We start from the raw sequence: 24,365 nt of genomic DNA on the forward strand, positions 1-24,365 counted from the left end.
ACTAGATAACTAGAGGAATAATAATTAGCAGTCTTATATAAAGATATTTAAAGAGCCTACTACCTAGTAAGACTTCTAGGACTTCTACCTATATCTTATAAACGATCCTTAAAATATCTACTAAGATAGTATACTAGAGTATAGTACTCTATAGTAGAAGTAATATTAATCTATATAGATATTTATAATATAGCTTAATACTATCTATTATTACCTAAAGTACCTATACAGTTAATAGTACTAGAAGGAGTACCTCTAGGCTAAAGTAATCGATACTATTTATACTAAGTTATTAAAATAGCCTACTAAGCTAGAAATGTATAAAGTATATATCGGATACCTTTCTATAGTAGAAAGCTAAATCCCTAACTAGTAAAAAGTACTTTATATATAGAAAGAGAAAAGCGTTAGTAGTAGTAAGAATAATACTACTAAAATAGATCTAAGCCTAGATACTAGTCTTAGCTCTTATACCTTATTTATATTAGGTATAAAGAAACGTAAGGATAAGTCTAAAAATAAAGGTAAGGATAAGTAGGGCAAAAAACCCGATAAGAAGTATAAGTATAACGAATAAAAAATAAACCCTAATAGTATCCCTTATAGTAGCTACTTTAAGTATAGAAAACTAGGTTACTATATAGATACCTATAAAGAGACTAAGGGGGATTTGTAATTAAAAAACTAAGTACCCTAGCGCTTATAGTATTAGTAGCGTTAGGGCTTAATAGTATTAAGTAAGAATCAGAACTTACTTTTACTTATAAAGTTAGTATTAAAACTAATAATAGGGAGTAAACTATATAGATACTAATAGATAGTAGGGCTAAGAAAACCTTTATTAGTTAGAACTAGGTTAAATAGTACCTTCTATATATAGATATAGGCCCCCCGAAACCCGTTATAGCTATAGACAGTTATATAGTCTACTCCTATAGCTCTTATAAGCTAAATAGTAAGCTATAAGATAGTAGGGGTATAGTATATAACTATATACTTTCCTATAAAGTAGTTAAGATAATAGGTTATAATATAATTATTAGCTATAACTAGCTAAAATCTATTAATCCTAATATTAATTAGAAAAACCAGGTATAGTATTATCGCCTATCTAGTAAGAAGATTGAAAAGATAACTATAGCGGCCTTTATATAAGAGATCCTCTATAGGGCCCTTATACTTATAGTATATCCTTATCTGATTATAAAAGGTAAGCCTATCCTACTCTTTACTATAGTATAGGGTACAGAGAAAGCTTTACCTATCTAGTATTTAGACTAGGCTAATATCTTTAATCCTAAAGAGATAGGGAAGTTACTAGAGAGTAATAAGTATAATTATACTATCGAAATAGAAGTAGGTAAATAAATTCCCTATAAGCTAATCTACCCTCTTTCTAAGATAGAACTTATAGTACTTTAAGATTATATTAAAGAATATATTAAGAAAGGCTAGATTAGGCTGTTATAGAGCCTAGCGGGTATACCTATTTTATTTATACTAAAGAAGGATAGAGGGTTACGTCTATATATAGATTACTAGGGACTTAATATATTAACTCTTAAGAATTAGTATCCTCTACTACTAATTAGTAAGACTATAGATTAGCTATCTAGTATAAAGATCTTTATATAGCTTGATTTAAAAGATATATATTATTATATCTGAATTTATAAGGGTGACGAATAGAAAACTACGTTCTAGACCTAATATAGTTATTTTAAGTATATAGTTATACTATTTAGATTAGCGAATATACCTATAATATTCTAGTTATATATTAATAGAGTATTAAGTAACCTACTCAATATCTACTATATTATATATCTTAACGATATCCTTATTTATTTATAAACTAAGGAGTAGTATATATATAATATATATAAGGTACTAGATAGACTATATATATATAAGTTATATATAAAAATGTCGAAATATACCTTCTATATAAAGTTAGTAGCTTTCTTTAGCTTTCTTATTATACCTAAGGGTATATATATAGAGCTAGAGAGGATTTATACTATCTTAGAATAGCTAGAACTGTAATACTTATATGATATATAATAATTCATTAGCTTTAGTAATTTTTACTAGCGATTTATTAAGAATTACTTATATATCGCCGTACCCCTATCTAAGTTAATAAAGGGTACTCTAAAGAAGAAGGGTATAAATTATTAAAAGTAAGGCTTTATCTTTATACCTAAAGTAAGGGTAGCTTTTAAAGAAATAAAAAAATACTTCTTAAGTATACCTATATTATTCTACTTCGACCTAGAGAAGCCTATATAAATTAAGCTAGATACTTTAGGATTTACTATAGCGGCAATTACTATATAGCTAGATTCTAAGGGTCGCTAGTACCTAATTACTTTCTAGTCTAGAAAGATAATTAGTACTAAAATATACTATAAAACGTATAATTTAGAACTACTTACAATTATTAAGTTATTTAAGTATTAGAGATACTATCTTAAGGGTAGTAAATTCCTTATATTAGTACTATCTAATTATACTAACCTATAATACTTTATAACTATAAAGGAGTTAACTAGGCGTTAGGTAAGGTAGGCGGAGAAGCTTACTATATTTAACTTTATTATTAAGTACTACTTAGGAACCTTAAATCCTACTAATATACCTAGTTACCAACTAGACTATATATCTAAAGAGGGAGAGTTCTTAGAGAACTCGCTTTTACCTACTCTTTAGGAAAAGCTGCGAAAGAGTCTTAGTAATAATAAAGAAGTAGTATAAAGGTTATAATCTACCCTAATATATAGGGTTATAGTGATACTAGACCTAAAATTATATATCTCTATAAGGATAGCTAATATAATATTAGTACTTAAATCTAATTATCTATATAGTATAATAGAGGACTATAGTAATATAGTATATAATACCTATAATATAAGTATTATAGATAAGTATTATACTACCGGTAATATAGGAATTCTAGACCCCCTAGTACTATACCTAATAGCTATAAGAGCTTTTTAAGGTAAAATAGTATATATACTAGTACTAAAGAACTCTATAGTAGAATTACTCTATATAACGTAGGATCGCGATCTAATATTATAGGATATCTATATAAAAATAGAGGAAGATAGTATTAGTAAATAAAAGCTAAGTAATATACCCTAGGGATTAACGCTAGATAGGCTACTTAGGTTTAATAACTGCGTTTATATCTTAAGAGAGACTGCGATCTTATATAAAATCATAAAGATATACTATAATAACCCCTAGGGGGGCTATTATACTAGTAAACGTACCCTCGAAGTTATCTAGTATAAGTTCTATTAGTATAGAATTATAAAGGATATAAAGGAGTATATATATAACTATATAAGTTATTAATATAATTCGGTTTATAGGTATAAGCTATATAGATTATTATAGCTACTACCGGTACCTAAGAGGCCTAGTAAGTAGCTTAGTATAGATTTTATTACTAGAATACCTCTATCGCAATAGAATAGTAAGATATATAATATAGTACTTATCTTAGTAGATATATTTATAAAGTATACCCTTTATCTTCCTTATATAAAAGAAATTGATATACCTAAGTTAGTAGATTTATTATATAAATATATGATTCTAATCTTCGGTATACTAGAGAACCTAGTAAGTAATAGGGGTAGCCTATTTACCAGCTAGTTCTAGTTAACCTTCTGTTTTCTCCTTATAGTTAAGCGCTAGTTATCTACTATATTCTACCTATAAACTAATAGCTAAACTAAACGCTAAAATCAGGTATTAGAGTATTTCCTTCAGTTATATATTAACTAGGAGTAAGATAACTAGGTATACTAGCTATCTATCGCGGCATTTATATATAATATAATAACTTATAGTATGACTAGAAAGTCACTATATAAAGTATTAATAGATTATAACCTATCTATCTAAGATAGTATTAAAGAGTACCCTAAGGAGTACTATATAGATACTACGCAGAGGGTATAGGAAATCTAAGAAATAAGGGGCTTTATAAAAGAGTGACTTACTAAGGTAAAAGAGTCAATAAAGCATTATATAGATAAATACTATATAGATAAATCCTTTAAGGTTAGTAATTAGATATATCTTAAGAGTAAGAATATAGAAACGGGTAGGCTGAGTAAGAAACTAGATTATAAAATACTAGGTCTATTTCTAATTCTTAAGAAGGTCGGTATATAAGTATATAAGCTATATCTATCTCCCTATTTTAGATTACTATACCTAATATACTATATATTAGTATTAGAATTATATTATAGTAATACTCTGACTAATGATAACGCTCCTAAACTAATTAAGATTGATAATTAGGTAGAGTATAAGATCGAATGTATTATTGACTAGAAATGACGTACTTCTATACGTTCCTTATATCTAGTGGTATATTAGTAGTCAGCAGCCACATATACCGATTATGTAAATATATACCAAGATAGATCTCAGAAGAGAACCCTCCTTTTCATAATTACACTCATTTTACCCTTTAGTCCAGTATCCTACTGCTTATACCATATAAAACAGCCTCTCTTTTGTTTAATAGTTATAAGCCCGGTTCACTAGTATATCAATTGTAATTAAATACTACCGCGGTCTACTCTATAAGCTACTATACCCCTAAGCACAGAAGTACTTTTACTTACCTAGTACTTCCTATCTATCCTCTACCAACTTATATAAGAAAGCTATAGAAAACGAGATATTATTCCTTTATAACAATCCTAGTAAGATTACCGAATAGGTCTCGAGTATACCTAGAGTATATATTATTCTAAGGAACTTAACCTAATAGTAAACCTAGTTTATATAAGTAGAGATAATTACTAAAAATCTTAATATTTAGGATTATATTAACCTAAATATTAGTAAAGAAAAGCGGCCTACCCTACCTATAAAGCTAATTTAACTAAATAAAAACAATAAAAAGTATAATTATAATATAATAAGTCGATTAATAATAAATAGCTAACTTAATTATAATAATAATTAGAAAGACTATAATAATAATCTATCTAAGTATAAGATAATTAAACTAGTACTTAATAAGGTCTCAGAGAGAATAAGGAATATACTTACTATTAAGATCTAGAATCTAATAGTCGAAGTATAGGAGACTAGTAAGCTACTAGCTACCCTATAATCACATTTCTCTTATATAGATATAAAGTAGGTCTAGATTATTAGGAGATAGTAGATAATCATAGTAATAATACTAATTAAAGATATAGTAATTAATAGCTAGTTAATAAAATTAGAGAATCTCTATATAGAATATATAGCTATAAAAGTAAGCTTTATAACTAATAACTAAAATATAATCTACAATTTCTTAATAGTACTTAATTCTATTAAGCCTTAATTCTATTACTATTAGTACTAGAAGGTCTTTAAATAAAATAGAAAATATATATTTACTAGTATAATAAATATATACTGTTTAGAACAATCGCTCTTTAACTAGAAGAAGTTATTAAAGCTAAAGGTACTATAGGCTGCTTTTATAACTCTTAGGGATTAAGGGGAAGCTAAAAAACCAGCGACTATAACTATAACGACCACTATAACTATAAAGGGAAAGAAGATATCGATATCTCTCCTAACTTATATATATAGAGAAAACCATTACTTCGGTATATATCTATACCTAGTTAAGGTAGTATACCTACCTAGTTAGAAACCTAATCCTAATATTTAAAAGAATATATAAGGAAAGGTCGATAAGTTATCTAGAAAAGTAAAGGACTATATAAACTAATTTCTAACTAAACTAGTAGAAGAGGAAGATATAGATTAAGTATACTTTATAGAAGTAGATCTAAATAATAAAGACTACTTAATAGCTATCGAAGATACTACTTTCCTAATAAACTTATAATCTACCTTATAGGATTATTAGCTAATTGATTTAGTAATTAGCTAATATATTATAAATAACTAAGGCCTCTTTATTAAATTCTATAAAAAGATAGGAGAGCTAAAGGTTAGTAATATATTTACTAAAGTCTATAGTACTAGTAAAGTCTAGATTAAAACTATTAGCTATTACAGCCGACCTATTAATCTTATATTAAATGATATTAAGTATTCTCCTAGCTTCTACTATAATCTTATCTTAGTAGTGCTGATTAAATAGAGGGGGTATAAAGTAGATTTCGATAATCTAACCATTATATATAAAGATATAGGCCAGACCTTTATAAAAATAGAAGAAATTAGGAACTTCTTTATACTCCTATATACCGACTTTATATTTCTAGTAGTATTTATAATAACCTCTTTTAATATAACCTAACATTTAGTATAGCTACTAGTCTTAAAAGTAATAGCAGAGAGATAGTACTAGCGACTTAGCTATATATTTAGTAAGTATATAAAATAGCTTACTAAAATGGTTAAAGGTATTTAGATCATAAAACCCTTATATATAAATACTAAGAGTACTGTAAATAACCTAGAGTTATATAAGATATACTAGCTTAGTAGAATACCTAAGTAAGTCTCTTATTATATTTAAGGCACAAATTTTAGACTACTTGGTTAGATATATTTCGATCTTATTATACTCCCTAAAGTATATAATAGTAATAAGTAGATCTCTTACTTCTATATTAACAGTATCCGATACCACTAGGCCTTAATATATAAGAAGAAGAGCGGTTACTAATAGGTAATTATTAAATTTATCTTATAAATATAAATATAGTTTAATTTACTAATTTATATTTTCTATTCTAATAATAAAGGATTAATTAATTAAAAGATAATAGACTTTATAAAAGAAAACAGGATTATTACCTAATAGACTATAGTTAGTATACTAGAATAAAACAGTTTTACTAAGTGATCTAAGGGAGTGATTATTACTAGAATACAGTTACTTCTTTAAGAATCGAAGCTTCTAAAGAACCTCTAGCTAGAAGTAGTATAAGCTACTATCTATATTATTAATAGATTACTAATAAAATTAAACTTAGGAAAGTAGATTATACCTTAGTAAGAATTCTACTAATAAGGAATAGGTACCTTTATTCTAATTAACCTATTAAATCTAAAGGTTTATAGGTATTATACCTATATTAGGATCTAAGGAATTCCTTTATTAGATAAAATATATAATTAAGCGGAGATTAGGTATCTTATAGGATTTCGTGTAAGTAATATCTAGAAGGTCTAGTTCTTATATATAAATAGCTGTAAGTATATTTAGGATACTACCTTTAATAAGAATCTTAACTTTATAAACTACCCTATAGAACCACTAAGAATCTAGATTATAGACTTTACTAAAGTACTTAATAAAGATAAACTAGATATAGAACTAGAGTAAGTAATTCGCTAGGTTAGTATAATACTAATAATCTAGAACGAAATATAAAATAGAGAAGAAGAAGAAGTAACTATAATAATAGAGGAAATTTCTTTATTATAAGAAACGGGGTCTATCTAGCTAATAGAAGACTAGTATATTTTTATCTAAAAAATAGGTAGCCTAGTTTTTACCTAAAAAATAGATAGCTCTAATAACTATAGAAATCTAAACCCCCTAGGTAAGTATATAACGCTATTACTAATACTAAGTATATCCTCTCTTCCTCTACTTCTATAAAGCCTAGCTAATCTTCTATTCCTACTAAGTAAGTAAGTCTCCCCTTTAATAATACTATTAAGATTACTATATCCTACCTAAGAGGAATTAACGATACTATAGGGAATACTACTCCTAGCGGTAGTTATACCCTTAATAGCAGTACTATACTTACTAGTTATACTATTAATAGTAGTACTATATCTACTAGTCACTCCTAACCGACTATTCTAAGTCTAAATTTAGGTACTAAGAGAACGCGAGTATTAATATAGACTTATAATTAAAAAACTAATATATAGACTAGTCTACTATAGCTAAGACTAGTATATAGTTATATAGTAAGCAGCTATATAGTAAGTAGTCTCCTAATAATAATCGTCTCCCTTTCTATAAATACTAGGAAGCTTCCTATAATAATAGTATAGAAGAACTATCTATAGAGATATCACCCTATCGAATATTATTTATAGAAAACGTAAGTAGAAACTATATAAAGATTATAATATAGTAAGTTATCTTATATATAATACTAAAGATAACTATATAGTAGTACTTACTATATTCATAACTATACTATCCTTAGGATACCTAGAACCATAGTATTACTAAGATAACCTCCCTCCTAAACTATAGATATAGAAGGATATACTTAACTACCTATTTTATAAAGGCTTCCTTACTATAGTAGGACTAGAAGTCTAATCGATTAAGTAATATAGAACCTTTAAAGTTAAACCTTAACCTAGAGACTAGGTAATTTAGGTACTACTGTTAACCTAGGTCTTTATATATAAATATAATAGTAATAGCTTTCTTATAAAATTGAAAGTAAGGATCTATATTTATAATAACTTATAGAATATTAATTCTAATAAAAAGTGTATAGCTATACTAGTGGCCTATATAGTATAAGTAGTCTTTATACTTATTATAGTATTTAATCTTAGTATAATCTAGATAGATACTATAAATATATTCCTAAATAGCGATCTTAACGATATAGTCTATACCTAAATACTAGAAGGATTTCGAAGTAGTAGTATATTATAGAGGCTTTATAAAGTACTCTATAGACTTAGAAAGTTACCTAGACTATAGTAAAGGGAAGTAACCTAAGTACTTAAAAAGCTAGGATTTATCTTTATTCTAGAAGATCCTTATCTCTTTACCTATAATAGAATAATTATCTTCTTCTATATTAATAATATTATTATTATTTACTACCGATCTTAGCTCTAGGAAGTACTTTAGCTTAAAGAAGAACTAAAATAGTACTAGGAGCTTTATAAGATAGGAGAAGTAAGCTAGTTTCTTAGAATCTATATTCTCTAAGATACCATAAATCATAAACTATAGTTATACTAGGATTCTTATATCTTATTAATAGTAACTAAGTATAGACTTACTAGTAGTTATAAGTATAAAACCCTACTTCCTATAAATAAAATAACTAAGTTCTTAGGGATTATAATAAAGGAGTAGATCTATAAATATTAATAAAAGCTTAGCTTAGCCCTTTATCTAATGGTTATAACTTATCTTAATATAGTAAAGGTAGTAAATCATCTTACTAAATTCCTAGTTAACCTAGGACCTAAGTATTACAAGGTAGTTAATCGCTTAATCTAATATCTATATAATATATAATATATAGCTCTTAAGTACTACCTATTATATAAATAACCAGTACTTTACTTCTCTAGTAATATATTATTTAGTAACTATTCTAACTAGAAAAGCTTAGAAGGCTTCCTTTATAAACTATTCGGTATAGTAATAGATTAGAAGGCTAGTAAGTAATATATAGTTATAACCTTAATAACTAAAGCTAAGCTTCTTACTATCTCTAAGGCTAGAAAGTTAGTAATATAGTAGGAACGGCTACTCTATATAGTTAATCTTAACTACTAGACCGATCTTATTATTAATTATAATAACTAATAGATAGTTGATTTACTTACCTATAAATAACTATAATTATAAACTAAGCTTCGCTATATCAATATCTATAACTATTAGCTATACTAAGAGGTTAATACCGGCTATATCTTAATCTAGTAGGTAGCTACTACTAATATATAGGCAGATAGGCTTACTAAGTTACTACTAGTATAATCCTATAAAAAGTTTATTTAGTCCTTAGGACTAGTAGATATCTAGGATCTAGTAGATAGATAGATAGCTTAACAATAGATAAGACGAATTTAGGAGCTATAATATAGCTTCTAGGGGGGGTATATTAACCAGAAATAACGTACTTCTGTATATTCCTTATATCTAGTGGTATATTAGTAGTCAGTAGCCATATATACCAATTATATAAACATATACTAAGATAGATCTCGGAGGAGAACCCTCCTTTTCACAATTATACTCATTTTACCCTTTGGTCTAGTATCCTACTGCTTATACCATATAAAACAGCCTCTCTTTTATTCAATATATATCCTATCCTATTAAGGTAAGAAGAATAAGTCCTACTTGGTTAAGTGGTATAGTTATAATAATATTAAAGTAACCTAGGAACTGTAGTCTATGGTCAAAGAAACTAAGGCCCTTAATAACTATAAAGCTAGGTTGAATATAGCTATAAAGATACCGAAGAAGATAAGGACTAAAAATATATACTTAAAATATAAGAAGCTTTAATTATAAATTAAAAATTAGTACTACACTCCCTATACTTAATAGGATTTATATATAGGTATAGGTAAGGTTAGTATACCTAGCTAGACTTAAATACTAATAGGATAGTATTAAAAATACTATAGAGCAGTAAAACAGACTCTATAATCAGGGTATCCTAAGAGGTAGGGGCTAAGTTTATAGGGGTAAATAAAGTGTCGCTAGGTATACCTATATTAGGAACTACACTTTCCTCTACTAAACTAATAGGGGTATCGAAGAATTCCTTAACTTTAGAGATATCTCCTATATTTTTCATAACTTCTAGGGCTGCGATAACTTTAGTAACTACTATAACCTCTATAGCTTCTGTAATAGTAGTGGCCTTTTTAGCCTTATTAGCTATATAGGTTAAGCGCTTAATACTCTGCTCAATAATATATACTTAGGGTATATAAGTAGATATAGGCGATATATCGAGAGCGGTATAGATAGTAGGCTAAATCTCGATAGGAAGCTATATTATTATTAGTAATAGATTCCTCCCTATAATAATATAGCTAACTTATAGGGATATAACTATACTTTACTAAAGTATAGTAAGTATATTTAGTATAACCTATAAGGGTCTTATACTTATGGTTTAGGTAGCTTTATAGCCGGAAGAAGTACCGCTAGTAAGGCAGTGGTTCCTTAATAGGCTTAGGGGTTACTAGGCAAGGTAGTAGAGTTATAGGCTAGCGGCCTAATATACAATAGCACTATACCTATAGACGTAGAGTTTTATCCTCCTTAGAGGAGGGCGGTATAGGATAACGATATACTATTACTATACTATAAATATAGTTAGTATATAAACTAGAAAACGAGGCCGTTTCCTATAAGGAAGGGGTAGATATAACGTTAAAATTTCTCGGTATACTATATAGAACGCAATACTACCAAATTTGAATATATCTACTATATTTACTAACTAATAGTAGTACCCTAACTAGAATGGTTTTATCCTAATAGAAGTACTATTAAATTAATGGAATTTTGATAAAAAAATAAACTGGGTATACTTATAGATTGAGTAAGATAAGAGGTTGAAGAAGAGAAGAAGATACTAGGGGTATACCCTGGTTATATATAGGTATGGTATCTCCCTTTATCCTAACTGTATTCTCTTACTAGTAAACAACTACTTAGCCATACCTTATATATATAAGATGCCTGAGTTTATAGGCCTTATGTATATAAGATGCCTAAGTTTATAGGCTAACTAACATGCTGTATTCGTTAGAGACTATAGCTGCCTGATTTCTTAGCGCGGTTATGTAACCACACTGTGTATAGACCTTGTTATATGTACTATACCCTCTGTTTATACTTCTGTTATATCATTTTTTATATTTTTAGAGCATTGAGGCTGGATACCTTTCCCTACATACCTTTTTGCCCTTACTGCGAGGTTTTTAGATATATGGGTTTTAATGGACTAAGCTGCTCCTTTATTCTTCTCCTATTCTGAGCCTACGGAGACCGTATACTATAAGGAGGGGGATATTATCAGGACCCTAGTACTAAGAAGGCTGATACCTAAGGTATAAGCCCTGTCATAGGGCGTGGAGCACCCATCCTAGGTACGTGGGGGAATGTGGGCTAGACAGGAGTAATACGTACTGCCTACACAGCCTCCTTGGGTCATGTGACCTATAAACCTGTATATTATCCTCGCATGCTGCTTCTTTGGAGAAGCAGCTATTAGTTCTAATATACCCTGCGTATATCACTATCTCTATTTCCCGATCCTCCATTACATACAGCATTCCCTTAGGCATTCCATACCTAGGGGTCTCATACTATTGATGCTGTATTACTAACCTTGATTATGCTCTTGGTTTCTTCGAAGGTAATAAAGAGATTGCGATTGTTATAAATATAAATTTGTGCGCCTGTATCGACTAGCTATCTTTTGTTTATTAGTATGGTTTTGTAGATTTAGAAGATAGTATCTAGAGTTTCTTCTTCTATTACAAAAAATCCCAATTCTTCGCTTTAGATTATAGCATTCGCTTACTGACTTCTATTCTTTTTAGGTGCTATTCCTAGTTCTTTATGTCTTTTATCGATAAATACTTTCTACATAGGATCCTCTTTTATTACTTTATCCTAGGCTTTCTTATATTCTAGATCTTAGGTATACCCTTCTAGAATAAGATCTAGGTAGGCCCCCTAGTATTTCTATACTAGGTAGTTATATTTACTACTATATCTATAGGGACATTTTCTTCTAAAGAATAGTATATTATTTATAGATTTAGCTCATTTACTATTTCCGGTTCCACTATTCTTATTAGTAGATACTAGCTAGGCTTCTTAATATCCTTACTAGGTCGAGAAAACAGCTTTTAATATACCTTTTTGTATAGCTTATCTGCTAATAGTACTATCCCATTGAGTCTTATAGTAAGATAACAGCTTACTAAACTCGATAGTTCTTTCTTATTATATCTTTTCTTAGGATAGACTTTACTGTATATCTCTGAGTCTTATAGTAAAGAATTCCGGTAAGATTATTATAATTGCTTATAGGAACTGTATCGCTATATCTTTTACTTCACTGACTTCAGCTGTAATATAATAAGTATACAGAGTTTCCTATTTTAGTAACCATTTTTCGATATTTATATTCCGGTCTAGACCTTAGTCTAGATTATTCTATTCTACTCTTAGATTCGATCTATATATAGGGTTATACTTAGGAGCATAGCGCTATTATAAATTTCGAAGTAGTACCTAAGGAGAATCCTAAGTTAGGAATACCTGATAAGATAGGAGAACATTCGACTTAATAGCATTTACCACTATATTAAATCCCTAGAGACCCCTATTGTAGGTAGTCTTCTTTTCTTAGTATTTACCGTTTAGAATATTAAAGATATTATACTAGTTATTTCTATACTCCTTCTTAATATCTTCCTATTTTAGTATAATTAGTATAACCGGTCGATCTGGTTCCTTTTTAAGTTTAGGGTTATAATAATCCTAAATATTATATGTTTGAGTAATAGCTTAAATGGTTGTGAGCTATAGTACCTAATTGGTCGAATCCTTTAAAATTACGCGAGAAGGTATTATAGAGAGAGGATGATAGTCTGCCATGATTTCTAAATTATAGTCCTAAACTAATTCCAATTGTGATTGGTTGTTGTTACTTTCGGGGTTGAGTCTTATTTTTTCAGGGGTATCCCGATACGTGGCCAGGTGTCTTAATATTGACTAAATGGCGTATTCAAAATGGGATAAAAGGTTGAAAAATTATAAGAGTTAAGTTTAAAGCGATTCCGGGCTCATAACTGACAGAAAAACGGTAGTAAGGCGATTGTATATATGGTAGAAAAATCTTAATAAATTCTCTAACTCTCTAAAAATGATAATAGTCCTAAAACATGACAATCTTGTGGACAACTTAGTAATTAAAACAAACAAAACAAAATGAAAGGATGTTTTTCGGGCGAAAAACTGCGGGACTGGTTTTTCGGGCGAAAAACCACCTGAGTTGGTTTTTCTGCAGAAATACCAGCCTGGTCAGTCACGTGACCCAACTGTATCAGGAATGAAAAATAACAGTATTCATCCTAGATTCTGACAGAAGAGATAAAGCCCCGAGGTCAAGGTAGTCAAAACTGGGTCAGGATCAGTTCTTTGAACTTATCTTCCGCAATATCCCCTCATCAGAGAAATACTCAAAGTAATCACACTGATCCCGACGAGCGTGAGTACAGCAAGCTAAATTAGTTATAAATTAGATTTGGACTAGTTTGAAAGGGGTTAGAGGTAGGGGGAACTTACCTATGGCGGCAGATTCAGCTTCGCACGACACGCAGGCACCAGTATGACCCATCTTATGGAGTTGACGACGCATTTCAGTTCCATTAACCTATTCAGAAATCAGGAACTAGATCAGGACTAGTTCAGGGCAATACTTACTTCGCCATTGCGCTTTAAAGGTAGGGCAGGACGGTGTTCCTCTTCAACTGCATGAAGTTGTTTGTACCGAATCTGTATCAGCTCGTAGAAATCGTCTAAACTAGTTAGCTAGATCAGATCTAATATTCGAGCTTACTTTACTTACCATTTGCCACCCGGAGCGAAGCCAGAGAAGGAGAACCACCAGTACTCCGCGTCATAATATCGCCAATACTAGTCATATGTTTCCGTATAATATGGTGCTTAAGCCTATTGGTATTGGCGAAGGTAGTCTAGAGTAAAAGAGAATTGGTTCTAAACTAGTCTAAATGGTCGTAATTTTCTTCAAACTAAACTCACTGGGTGTAAACATCTAGGATAACGGCACCACTTCTCACCAGGGTAAACGATCCATTCGTTCTTAGCCTACACCATAAGTCAGTGATTTAATCGCTTAGGGCTAGTTTAGAATTAGTAAAGTCAGTTACTTACATTCCGGGTCATCACAGGCCAGGCACCCTCTGTGGAGCATTTATCCTGCGTAAGGTACCATCTATAGGCGGGCTAGCCTCGAAGAAAAATTGTTAGTTTTTTCACCGTTGTTCATCGAATTCTATCTAATTCCCATCAAATTCCATCAAAAATGCATCACTTACATAGGATTTGAGAGTTGACATCTTGATTCTTGAAAGAAAGGCTGTACCAAAAGGCGGTAAAGGTATTGATAGAAATTATCGTCTAGCCAGATTCTGCCTAGTCGATTTATTCTGCCTGTTGGGTCGATGACTTTCCACAGCATAGTTAGCTATAGGAGAAAAGAACGTTCACGTACGAGGTCATGATTTAATTGCTTCGCTTCGCTCCGCAATCAATAATTGGAAGCTAAGTTCACCGGCCCATCACGTGACAAAATTATCACGTATATTCTTAGATCATCTGCTGAGCGGAGCTTTGGTCTAACCAACTAATCGATGAGCCGAACTGCCATCTGAGTCCGGGCCAATGCAGTAGAATCCTCAGGTGTATCAACGAGCGCGACGATAGTGATAAGGACACGTGCTAGAATATGTGGTATTCAGGCTCTTTTGGCACTCGTATAGCTTTACAGCTTCTAGATAAGGATCGTACGACCTAGCTGGGATCCAAGGGCGCAGTTTGTTTATCCCAAGCGAGAGCCGAGGTCCCCCACCCTCTATATGAAAAAAGGGTGGTGCGAATCGGAGATGAGAATTAGCTGAAGTTACAGGGCCAATGATATGATAGCATGAGATTGTAGACGCACTATACGACACCATGCTGCGCTATCTATTTTGATTTTCTACTTAGTCTATTTATTTTCATCTCACATTGGACATTTCAGCCGAGCGCTTAGGGTTTCCTTTTCTCGATTTGATATATATCCAATCATAGGAAATGACTCAAGCGTATGAACGGTCTTCAGTAAAGGGAACGTGATTCCACCGCATCTCCCATCCATCCCACGTGCGAGAGTCTGCCAAGCCTTCGAAGCTTGGCGGACGACTGGGGTTGGCTGAATTGGCTTGGCATTCCGTTCCCTCGACTTGGCAAGGAGGTTCAAGCTTCCCAGGTAAACTCCAGGATTACGCACGTGCAGATCGTGTGTGTCTCCTATTCGTCCCCATAAAGAAATGTACGATGTAGCAATAGTACTCTATCAAGGGACTGGGATACTTCGGAGATTTGTGTCTATAGCAATATAGATTGTCTTGGCAGGAGAGTCTTGGCAGGATGGTTTGCTTGCAATCAGCTGCGGAGTTCTTGTATTTAACGGAGGTGTTTTCTCTCAAAATGTGAATCTCTACGCTTCATCACAATCGGCTTATCAAGATGCGCGCCTCTTCAATCTCCGCGCTGGCATGTTTTGTCTCGTTCGCCGCAGCCCAGACCTTCCAGCGGTTGGGTGGTTGCCCTGACTTGGGATGTATCTTCCCACCTGATCAGTATGTAACGTCTCAATTGTACCTAAGCTCTAGCTACTTATTACTATTTGCAGGGTCGACTTCCTAGCGGGTCAGTACTTCGACATCCGTCTCGAAGTACACTCCCCCGTCAATGGGTCTGAAGCTCGTGTTGGATCGCCAGACGAGAACTTCACCTTCACCATCGCCAAGAAGGGCAATGGAAAGGAGAAGGGTAAATCTGCTGTCACTGCAGCAAAGTACTTCAAGATTGATGAACCCCAGTTGGAGAAGTGGAACTTCACATGGTATGAAGGTAATAACTTCCTATATTCGGTTTTTGGGAACGTCTAAGCTAACTGAAACAGATCTATTCGCACAGGACGCAGACACGCCTTCTCTTGTCAATGTGACCTCGAAGATCTACAGGAGAATCGCCCTTTATGAGCCCGGCGAATACGAGGCTACTCTGACCTACTACGGAAAGCAGAAGACAGTCGCCAACTGGTTTGTTCGTGATCTTCCTACTAAGCGACGTGCGAAGAACGTCGTTATGTTCATCGGAGACGGCATGACCACCAACATGATCACTGCAGCACGTCTCATTGCCCACCGCAGTATCAACGGCAAATACATGACAAAGATGGCATTGGACAAGTTCCCCGTGCTGGGTCATCAGATGACACACTCCATGGACTCGTTCATTACTGATTCGGCCAACTCCGCAACGGCCCTTTACACCGGTCACAAGACTACCGTCAATGCTTTGGGTGTCTATGTGGACTCCTCCAGCGACGCTTTCGATGACCCGAAATTTGAGACAATCGCAGAGATCTTCCGTCGCCAGCACCCCGGTTCCGGTATTGGCATTGTGTCAACTGCCTTTTTGGCAGATGCTACTCCTGCCGGTCTTGCTGCTCACACTAGCGACCGTGGCGAATACGACCATGTCATTGGCTCATACTACGAAGGTCTGACCAAGTACGAGTGGACAAACTGGGATGGTCCCGATGTGCTCCTTGGTGCCGGTGCCGAGGATTTCCTCGAGAGCGAGGAAACGCGCGACTACTACAAGCTGTTCGCCGAGAAGGGCTACAACGTGGCCTGGAACAATACCGCGCTGCACAGCGCCCCAAGCAACGAGAAGCTGCTGGGTGTTTTCCAGAAATCCAATCTCGCTACTTGGCTCGATCGCAACGTCTACCAGTCCAATCTCTACAACCAGAGCAACTACCCCGACGGTTCAGGCCGCGATGCTGATGATCTCCCCGGACTCAAAGACATGACCCTCAAGGCGATCGACGTGCTCCACAAGCGCCACCGCAAGGATGGTTGGTTCCTGATGGCTGAGGCCGCCAGCATCGACAAGCAGATGCACACTCTGGACTATGACCGGTCCCTGGGCGAGCTGCTCGAGCTCGACGATACCGTGCGCGCAACAATCGAGAAGCTCGAGAAGCTTGGCCAACTCGAGGACACCCTCATCATCGTCACAGCCGACCACGGCCACGGCTTCGACGTGACAGGCTCCGTCGACACGCAGTACATGGAGGCGCAGGAGGACGACCGCAGCAAGCGCAATGCGGTCGGATACTATGAGAACTCCGGCTTGTCGCAATACACCGTCGCCGGATCCAACGCCTTGCGGTACTCCGAGGGCGTCCACTTCCCTGCCCAATGGGACCCGCGATACACCCTGCAAGCGGGTGTTGTTACTTTCCCTGACCACCGCGAGGATTATCGGGTTCACAGCGAGGGTCCCCGTACACCTGCTACAAAGGACACGAAGAAGGGATACGTTGCCAACTACAAGGATGCCGTCAGTGGCTTCATGGTCAATGGAACTCTTCCCCTTGATGCAGGACAGGGTGTCCACTCATTGACGGACGTGCCGGTCTTTGCGCGCGGCCCGTGTCAGGAGTTGTTTGGAGGTGTTTACAGCTCGATTGACATCTTTTTCAACATGGCGGAATGCCTGGGCTTGTCGGAGGCGAAGCACAGTGGCAAGCCTCCTCACGGTGGAAAGCACAATTAGTATAATGGTGCACCATTTTGTTGATGACATCAGTGTTCGGCGGGAGTTTGGAGAGGATGACGTCTTATAGATTAATTTGTACAAGAGAAGAATGTGAAATTATGTTTGGTGAGAACTCATCTTGGAATTTCAAGTATAAGAAGTCTTTGAGATACCGAGCAACACCTGTAGCATGCAAGGTACACGTGTAAAGTTGAACACCTGTATATTTACAATGGCCCAGCCAATTGAGTCAACACTTCCCAGAGCAAATATATAAAGCAACCATTTTCAACACCTGAAACATGACATATATCCACCGCGGTAATAACCGAGTCTAGGTGGCATTGTTGGCACAGGTCCAGCTGGCATTGGACGAGCTCTCGTTGATAGCCACGCCCGAGACATAGAGTCCTAATCCACACTAGTCTTGTCAGCAGGAAATTCAGAATCACGCAGAGAGACAAAACATACAATAGTACAAGCAATTCCAAGAATTGCCAAGTTGATAATAGTCAGGGCTATCTTTCTAGTCGAAGAGAACAATTTTCCCTTGTTCATCATGAACCAGAAAATGGCAGGGAGGCCGTCTGTTCTCAGTCAGTCATCTATTTTGCATCAATCTTAGTCCCAGAAGTCGACTTACAGCTAAACCAGCTTCCAAATAGGGCACTCTGTACAACAAGTTAGTAGACGCACGGTAATAAATGATTATAGAACATACAATCAAACTCAATAACTCGTTGAACACCGGAATGGACTCTGCGATGACCCACGCAACAGTCCAGGTAGTCAGGCCGATCGCGACCCATGTACCCGTAGCCAAGAATGTCTTCTGGTGCATGTGGTGGGAGCGATCGCCGCGGAAGATTCGAACATAGATGTACTTGCATGCAACGTGGCCGAAAACAACACCGGCAACAATGACCTATTAGAAATTAGAACAGACTCCCGGATCAACCGCGAGGAAAGATATAACACACCGTTGGGATGGCCAGGCCGTAGGCAACTTTCTTCATTATAGGTCCAGCCGACGATAGAGCCGGAGACTCGACACTCGGGCCCGCATAGCAGTAGATGACCATAGCCGTCACAACGTACATAGTAGTATCGATAACCTGGAGCATAGCGAGGGCCTTGGGGAAATCGCGGGGATCCTGCATCTCCGACATGATACCGAAGAAAGACACGTGAGCGATGAAGGCAAAGACGATATTGGTGACTGCCAAGAAACCTTCCTGGAAGGTCGGGGTCGCGACGATATCGTTCTGGACATCAGAGGGCGCCTGCACACCGATGGAAATCATCGTGACGATGGTGGCTACCAAGATACTGATGGCGGAGATGATGGACATCCAAAAGACCTTTTCTGCTGTCCGCGGGAGGGCCGCAACACAGCTGACGACCAAACCGACAACGCCAAATACAATGGTGCAGGTACCGTGGTTCGTGATGGTGTTGAACAACACCGAGAAGGTGAGAATGTGGCTGGCCATCAAGAAGATGATGAACAGCAGCTGGCCGACGAAGAAAATCTCGCGTCCGATGGGGCCTAGGAGAAGCTCGCCGGCATCGCCCATGCTGTGCACCTGGGGATAACGCTGCTTGAACTGGCCCATGGTGTATCCAGTGTACCACGAGATGGCGGACAAAAACATAATAATGACAAACGCCCTGGGAGATGTCAGCCTTCTTCCTGCATCGTGGAGGTAGATATTTTCTTACGGGATAATTCCGAGGGTTGCTACTGCGGATGGAAGAGATAGAATACCAAGCGAGATGTTTTCAGCAACCATCACTAGATGAACAGTGTTAGAATGGGGTTCCCGTTGACTGGGGTTAATGATGGGCTCTCACGCGTTCCAGCTTGCCTGTATAAAAGTCAGAAATGTGCTTTTTCATGCAATTAAAAAGAGTAAACAGGGTGAGATACTGACCACCATGGCATGATACGATACTTTACTTCCCCGGATTCTTCGTTTCCAAAAGGATCATCCGGAGGGTCTACCGGGTACGCCTTCTTCTCCATGTCGGTTGAGTCATTGTACACTTCGTAGTCCTGAATAGGATGGGGTGCTTCGGGGACACTCATATTGAAAGGTATATGATATGGAGAAGTGAAGAGAGGAAAACTTTTGGGCGAAAGAAAAAGCACCGAAAATCGCTAGTGGAGGCCCAAAAAGAACGGCTGGCCCAGAGTCTTTGCTTGGCGTGAGAGACTAAAGGTTAACAGAATATTCCATTACCAGATAGTATGGAGTACTACTAATTGATAGACTAGTGAGTGTGGGGAGACGAGTCATTGCCAAATCCCGAACTCGCTCAAATACACTCCGGGGTATTCTCCGGGATAAATCGCCAATGAGATTGCAACTTCGAGGATGGCGTTGAAAAATGCGTTCATGGGTTTGGCTAGCGACACCGGGGAATGATTACATAATATCTTGACCGATGCCAGGTTTGTGGGGTATTTGGCGTCGGCGAGCCAATTCCGTAGGCGGTATGCGCCCCCGGCGTCAGATTGTACCGGCCCGGCGCACCCGGCCCGGCGTGCAATATAGAACCACCCCGGATGGTAAGTAGGCGGCCCCGAGCATTATCTCCTCAGTGATAACGCTATTGGAAACTGTTAGTCAAGGCTTTATGTATTAGGTTTACCCCATGTTCAACCCCAGATTATACAATTTGCCTCTAAAACGACCAGTTCTCATGAGGAGCTCGAAAATTTAAAGTAATTGTGCATAAAAGTAAAATCTAACTGTGGCGCTTTTAGCTTTCCAAGGTTATTGCAAGACTGGCACTAGAATTTTCTCGAAGCGAGCTTCTCACCTGGCCACCTATCAGGCCTCGAGGTCCGATCTCGGGACACTCAGCCACGTTACCCAAGCCCCGGGTCTTGGCGGGGTTCAGGGGAATTGAGTGAATCCAATCCATTTTCTCAGCTTGGGTGCGGGGTGTGGGCCATAAAAAAGGTACCCGGCATTAACATCACCATTTTGAGTGCATTCAACCCTCTAGCTTTTTATTTTCTCTCTTCACTTTCGATACTCCTTAGATGCTTGATTCGTATTCCATGGTTCTTGTATACGTCCACGCGCATATGCTCCGATGGTCGCTGGGCTCGTTTGATTGGTCAATTTCTCTGCAAAATATCCACCCTCGAGACCCACATTCTCGGAGCCGTTAGAATGAATTATCAGTTCGAGAATCTGTTATCAGAACCTATTTAAGGAAGGAAAATGCCAGAATCAAGGTACAACCGAGGTGGATACCAGCAGCCCCGCGTATAACCGGAGGCTAGCGTGGTCCACTACTATAATTCCCCATATCACACTCCATATCCTTCGCAGACGCGGCCCAATTGTACCAATTCACCTCCTCGTCTATGCCCATGTTACTCCCGGCTTGATCTTCGGAGGTATTAGTTAAATCAGCTGACATGTCCTTCTCAGACCACAGCCAAGGTACAACAGCTGGGGTGGCAAGTTGACCGTCAAACTGAGCTTCCGATGCCATCGAGAAGTGATTATGTGATGAAGCAGCAGAGCTTTCGGGTCCAAATCCGATTCCTGTATTAGACGCCATGGCCGAGTCGAAGTTTGTAGATCCACTGCTAGACACTTCTTGCCCGAACCGCGCGAGATACTCTGGCTCAACGTTGAAAGCCGAGGAGAAAGTTTGACATAAATTAGGAGCAGGATGCACACTTGACTGGGTTGTGCTTTTAATGTGCATCGGTGGATTCGACGGATCAGTGACGGCAAACCCTGATGCGAGTGCTTCATCTTTGGTTATATCCCGTTGTGCCACTAGCTGGCGCCATTGGTCAAGGAACAGAGCTGCAGAATTTGAACCAGATGGAAACGGCCCAGTGCTCGACGGGAGTGGAGCAATACAACAGTCCCGTTCCAGCTGTTGGACAGCTTGAGAATCGCTTTTCAGTCGTCCGAATTCCATATCGCGATGCTTCCTAGCCTTGGTCATCAGCTTTCGGAGTGGAATCCAGACGCGTAAATTTCTTTCCATGTGTGCTTGATTCGGTATTAGCCAGACACTGTGAAGGGCTACCCAAGCCCGTTCAGAAAGAGGCGACCACGGGCGCCGAGAGATTTCCAGCATCATGTAGACAATAGAGTACCAATGGGTATAGGTTTGGAAAGCCCAACGCCAGTGTCTACATGCTTGCTCATTGTTCAGGGCATGATTGTACTCGGCGACCTCGATACTGGAAACCAGCAGTTTTGTTCTCAGCTCCTCCGAGAAGTCTTCATTTGGGGAGGAGAACAACAGAGGCAGGTAGATAAGCAGAGTCATTTTGGCCATAAGAAGCCGAGCGACCGTAACTATCACCCAGTATGTAATGTTCCCTGATTCGGTTGAGTATTGGAGAAAGTCCCGTTGAAGACCTTGGTCTATTTTTTGCAACAAGCGACTTTGCTCTTCTGGACTCGGTGCAGCTTCTTTGAAGCCATGACCCATCATCTGCCGCGTGACCTCGCACATGCCGAAGGAGACACGTGCAACGGACATATCAGTCAAGGCATCGTGAGCTTGAGGTGTCTGCTTTGATTCAGGGTCGAGGTCGGTATCATTGAGATTAAGAGGTATTTTAGTATCGAAGCTCGCTCCTGTGATCGTGTAATCGGTTCCTTGATCGTCGGATGCTCTCACATCCAAAATGCAAAGGTTCCACCAGACTCTTCGCCGCATCTCAATCTCAAATGGGCTGAGATAATCGAAATGGGTTCCATCACGATGTAGTCCCAGAGCTTGACCCATTCGGATTGCCAGTCCTGTCATCATCCACACAAACCTCGGACTGTCATGTCGGCGAGCAAGATAAAGAAAGATTACAAATGCCTGCACTAGGACTAAGTTAGGTGCATTCAGAAAATCAGCTCTGGCAAGAGCATGTTCGAGGCCTTGGCGATATTTGAGATTGAGCTCGGCTTTGGTGGCTCCGAAATTAAGTAATACCTAAATGTCCCGAGACGTGAGCCCGCATGCTTGGATCCGTCCGAAAGTTGAACATCTAAAGATTTGACTTACATCTTCTTCTTCCATTGATGTAATAGCAGCGTAGTAAATAGCGAACATCAAAGCTTCATTGGCCGGTGTGAGACCCTTCATTTCACGGCCGCGCCAATCGCGAACCATGTTCTTGATGGTGGGAAGATGAACAATTTGAAAGATAATGTTCACATTTTCGGAGAACACGTCTAGAAGGAACGGAATTTGAGAAGGGAGTGGAAGAAGGTCAGTTAGGTTGGGAGAAAAAGGACTCAAATTATGCCCAAACAAGAATCCGTGACGCTCTGCAGGGGTCCGGTCGAGTTCTTGTGTAGAAAGGGTCATCTCCGGTGATGCCTCATCATCTGAGGTATCGGATTCCCCTAATGGAAGATCACGAACATCATCCCTGAGGCCATCAAGCTGAGTAGGAGTTAACTCGCCATTCATTCCATAACAAACCAAGGCGCATACCTCGTCATTGACCCGAGACCAGAAGCCACTGCTAACATAGCGGCTTCGGTCTGAATCCCGAAGCACCAGTCTCCCGAATTTATTTTGCACGCTGGCAGTACTAATGGAAGGTGGGTTCGACTGTCGATCATGCGCGGAGCTTTCAGGCGAACCAACCCCGGATGACCCTTCAGCAGAGTTAGCTGCTGATTTAGCCTGTTCCAGCTGAATCCGTAGCTCTTGAACAAGGCTTTCAAGGTTATGAAGTTTCTCCATCACGTCTTCTTCGGGTTTTTGGGAGGCCGGTAGGTTGGATACCGCGCTGTTGAGGCGGTCGAGATGGCGAGCCCATCTTGGCGGACGGTCTGTTGGTGGAAGCACACACGCGATATTTGCGCGACGGCAATTGGAACAAGGCGCTCGCTTGTCGCATCGGACTTTCCGACTTCGGCATACAACGCAGCTGCGCGGCTTCGGCGATGTTGTGTTTCTGCCCGAGGCGTCGAATCTCGCGTTTTTCTCGGCATCCGAGGCCGAAGCGAGCGCGTCCCCTGTGACAGGAGGCTCTTCGGGCATCCTGGGACCGTTATGGGCTTGTTCCAGCAAGTGATCAATCAGACAGGGGTCAAGCAAAACCTTGATTATCCTGATCTCGTTAGGCAAATGGTAAGGCCTGCCAGAGTTGGCTGTCTGACTCAGTCGTGAAGGTTGAGCGACAACCAACGAGAGAACGGCATTTCCGCCTCATTTGGTTAGCCTCGTGTTCTCCCCCTCATTGTAATACGAGTTG

At 37.4% G+C, this 24,365-nt stretch overlaps 5 protein-coding genes across 5 annotated transcripts; 1 reads left to right on the forward strand and 4 right to left on the reverse strand.

Moving 5' to 3' along the window:
* Nucleotides 1-14,015: 14,015 nt before the first annotated feature.
* Nucleotides 14,016-14,421, reverse strand: N7518_008993 (uncharacterized protein; the record flags this gene model as incomplete). The annotated part of the gene is made up of 3 exons (XM_057189920.1): nucleotides 14,016-14,150; nucleotides 14,201-14,295; nucleotides 14,346-14,421. The coding sequence occupies 3 exons, from the start codon at nucleotides 14,419-14,421 to the stop codon at nucleotides 14,016-14,018; spliced, it is 306 nt and encodes a 101-aa protein (XP_057037576.1).
* A 1,606-nt stretch (nucleotides 14,422-16,027) lies between these two features.
* N7518_008994 (alkaline phosphatase) lies at nucleotides 16,028-18,133 on the forward strand (the record flags this gene model as incomplete). Its single annotated transcript, XM_057189921.1, has 3 exons — nucleotides 16,028-16,140; nucleotides 16,194-16,414; nucleotides 16,467-18,133. 3 exons carry the CDS (start codon nucleotides 16,028-16,030, stop codon nucleotides 18,131-18,133), a joined length of 2,001 nt encoding a protein of 666 aa, XP_057037577.1.
* A 316-nt stretch (nucleotides 18,134-18,449) lies between these two features.
* On the reverse strand, nucleotides 18,450-20,204 carry N7518_008995 (uncharacterized protein; the record flags this gene model as incomplete). The annotated part of the gene is made up of 8 exons (XM_057189922.1): nucleotides 18,450-18,536; nucleotides 18,587-18,702; nucleotides 18,759-18,786; nucleotides 18,837-19,040; nucleotides 19,096-19,786; nucleotides 19,838-19,910; nucleotides 19,970-19,983; nucleotides 20,050-20,204. The coding sequence occupies 8 exons, from the start codon at nucleotides 20,202-20,204 to the stop codon at nucleotides 18,450-18,452; spliced, it is 1,368 nt and encodes a 455-aa protein (XP_057037578.1).
* A 127-nt stretch (nucleotides 20,205-20,331) lies between these two features.
* On the reverse strand, nucleotides 20,332-20,710 carry N7518_008996 (uncharacterized protein; the record flags this gene model as incomplete). Its single annotated transcript, XM_057189923.1, is given in 2 exon segments — nucleotides 20,332-20,524; nucleotides 20,535-20,710. Coding segments are annotated over 2 exon segments (369 nt in total), but the record flags the coding sequence as incomplete, so codon positions are not given.
* Nucleotides 20,711-21,409: 699 nt separating this feature from the next.
* On the reverse strand, nucleotides 21,410-24,151 carry N7518_008997 (transcriptional regulator family TF; the record flags this gene model as incomplete). The annotated part of the gene is made up of 3 exons (XM_057189924.1): nucleotides 21,410-23,089; nucleotides 23,162-23,545; nucleotides 23,597-24,151. 3 exons carry the CDS (start codon nucleotides 24,149-24,151, stop codon nucleotides 21,410-21,412), a joined length of 2,619 nt encoding a protein of 872 aa, XP_057037580.1.
* Between the last annotated feature and the right edge of the window lie 214 nt (nucleotides 24,152-24,365).

Source organism: Penicillium psychrosexuale (genome assembly GCF_028828465.1).
Source record: "Penicillium psychrosexuale strain IBT 29551 chromosome Unknown utg000005l, whole genome shotgun sequence".
NCBI lineage: Eukaryota > Fungi > Ascomycota > Eurotiomycetes > Eurotiales > Aspergillaceae > Penicillium > Penicillium psychrosexuale.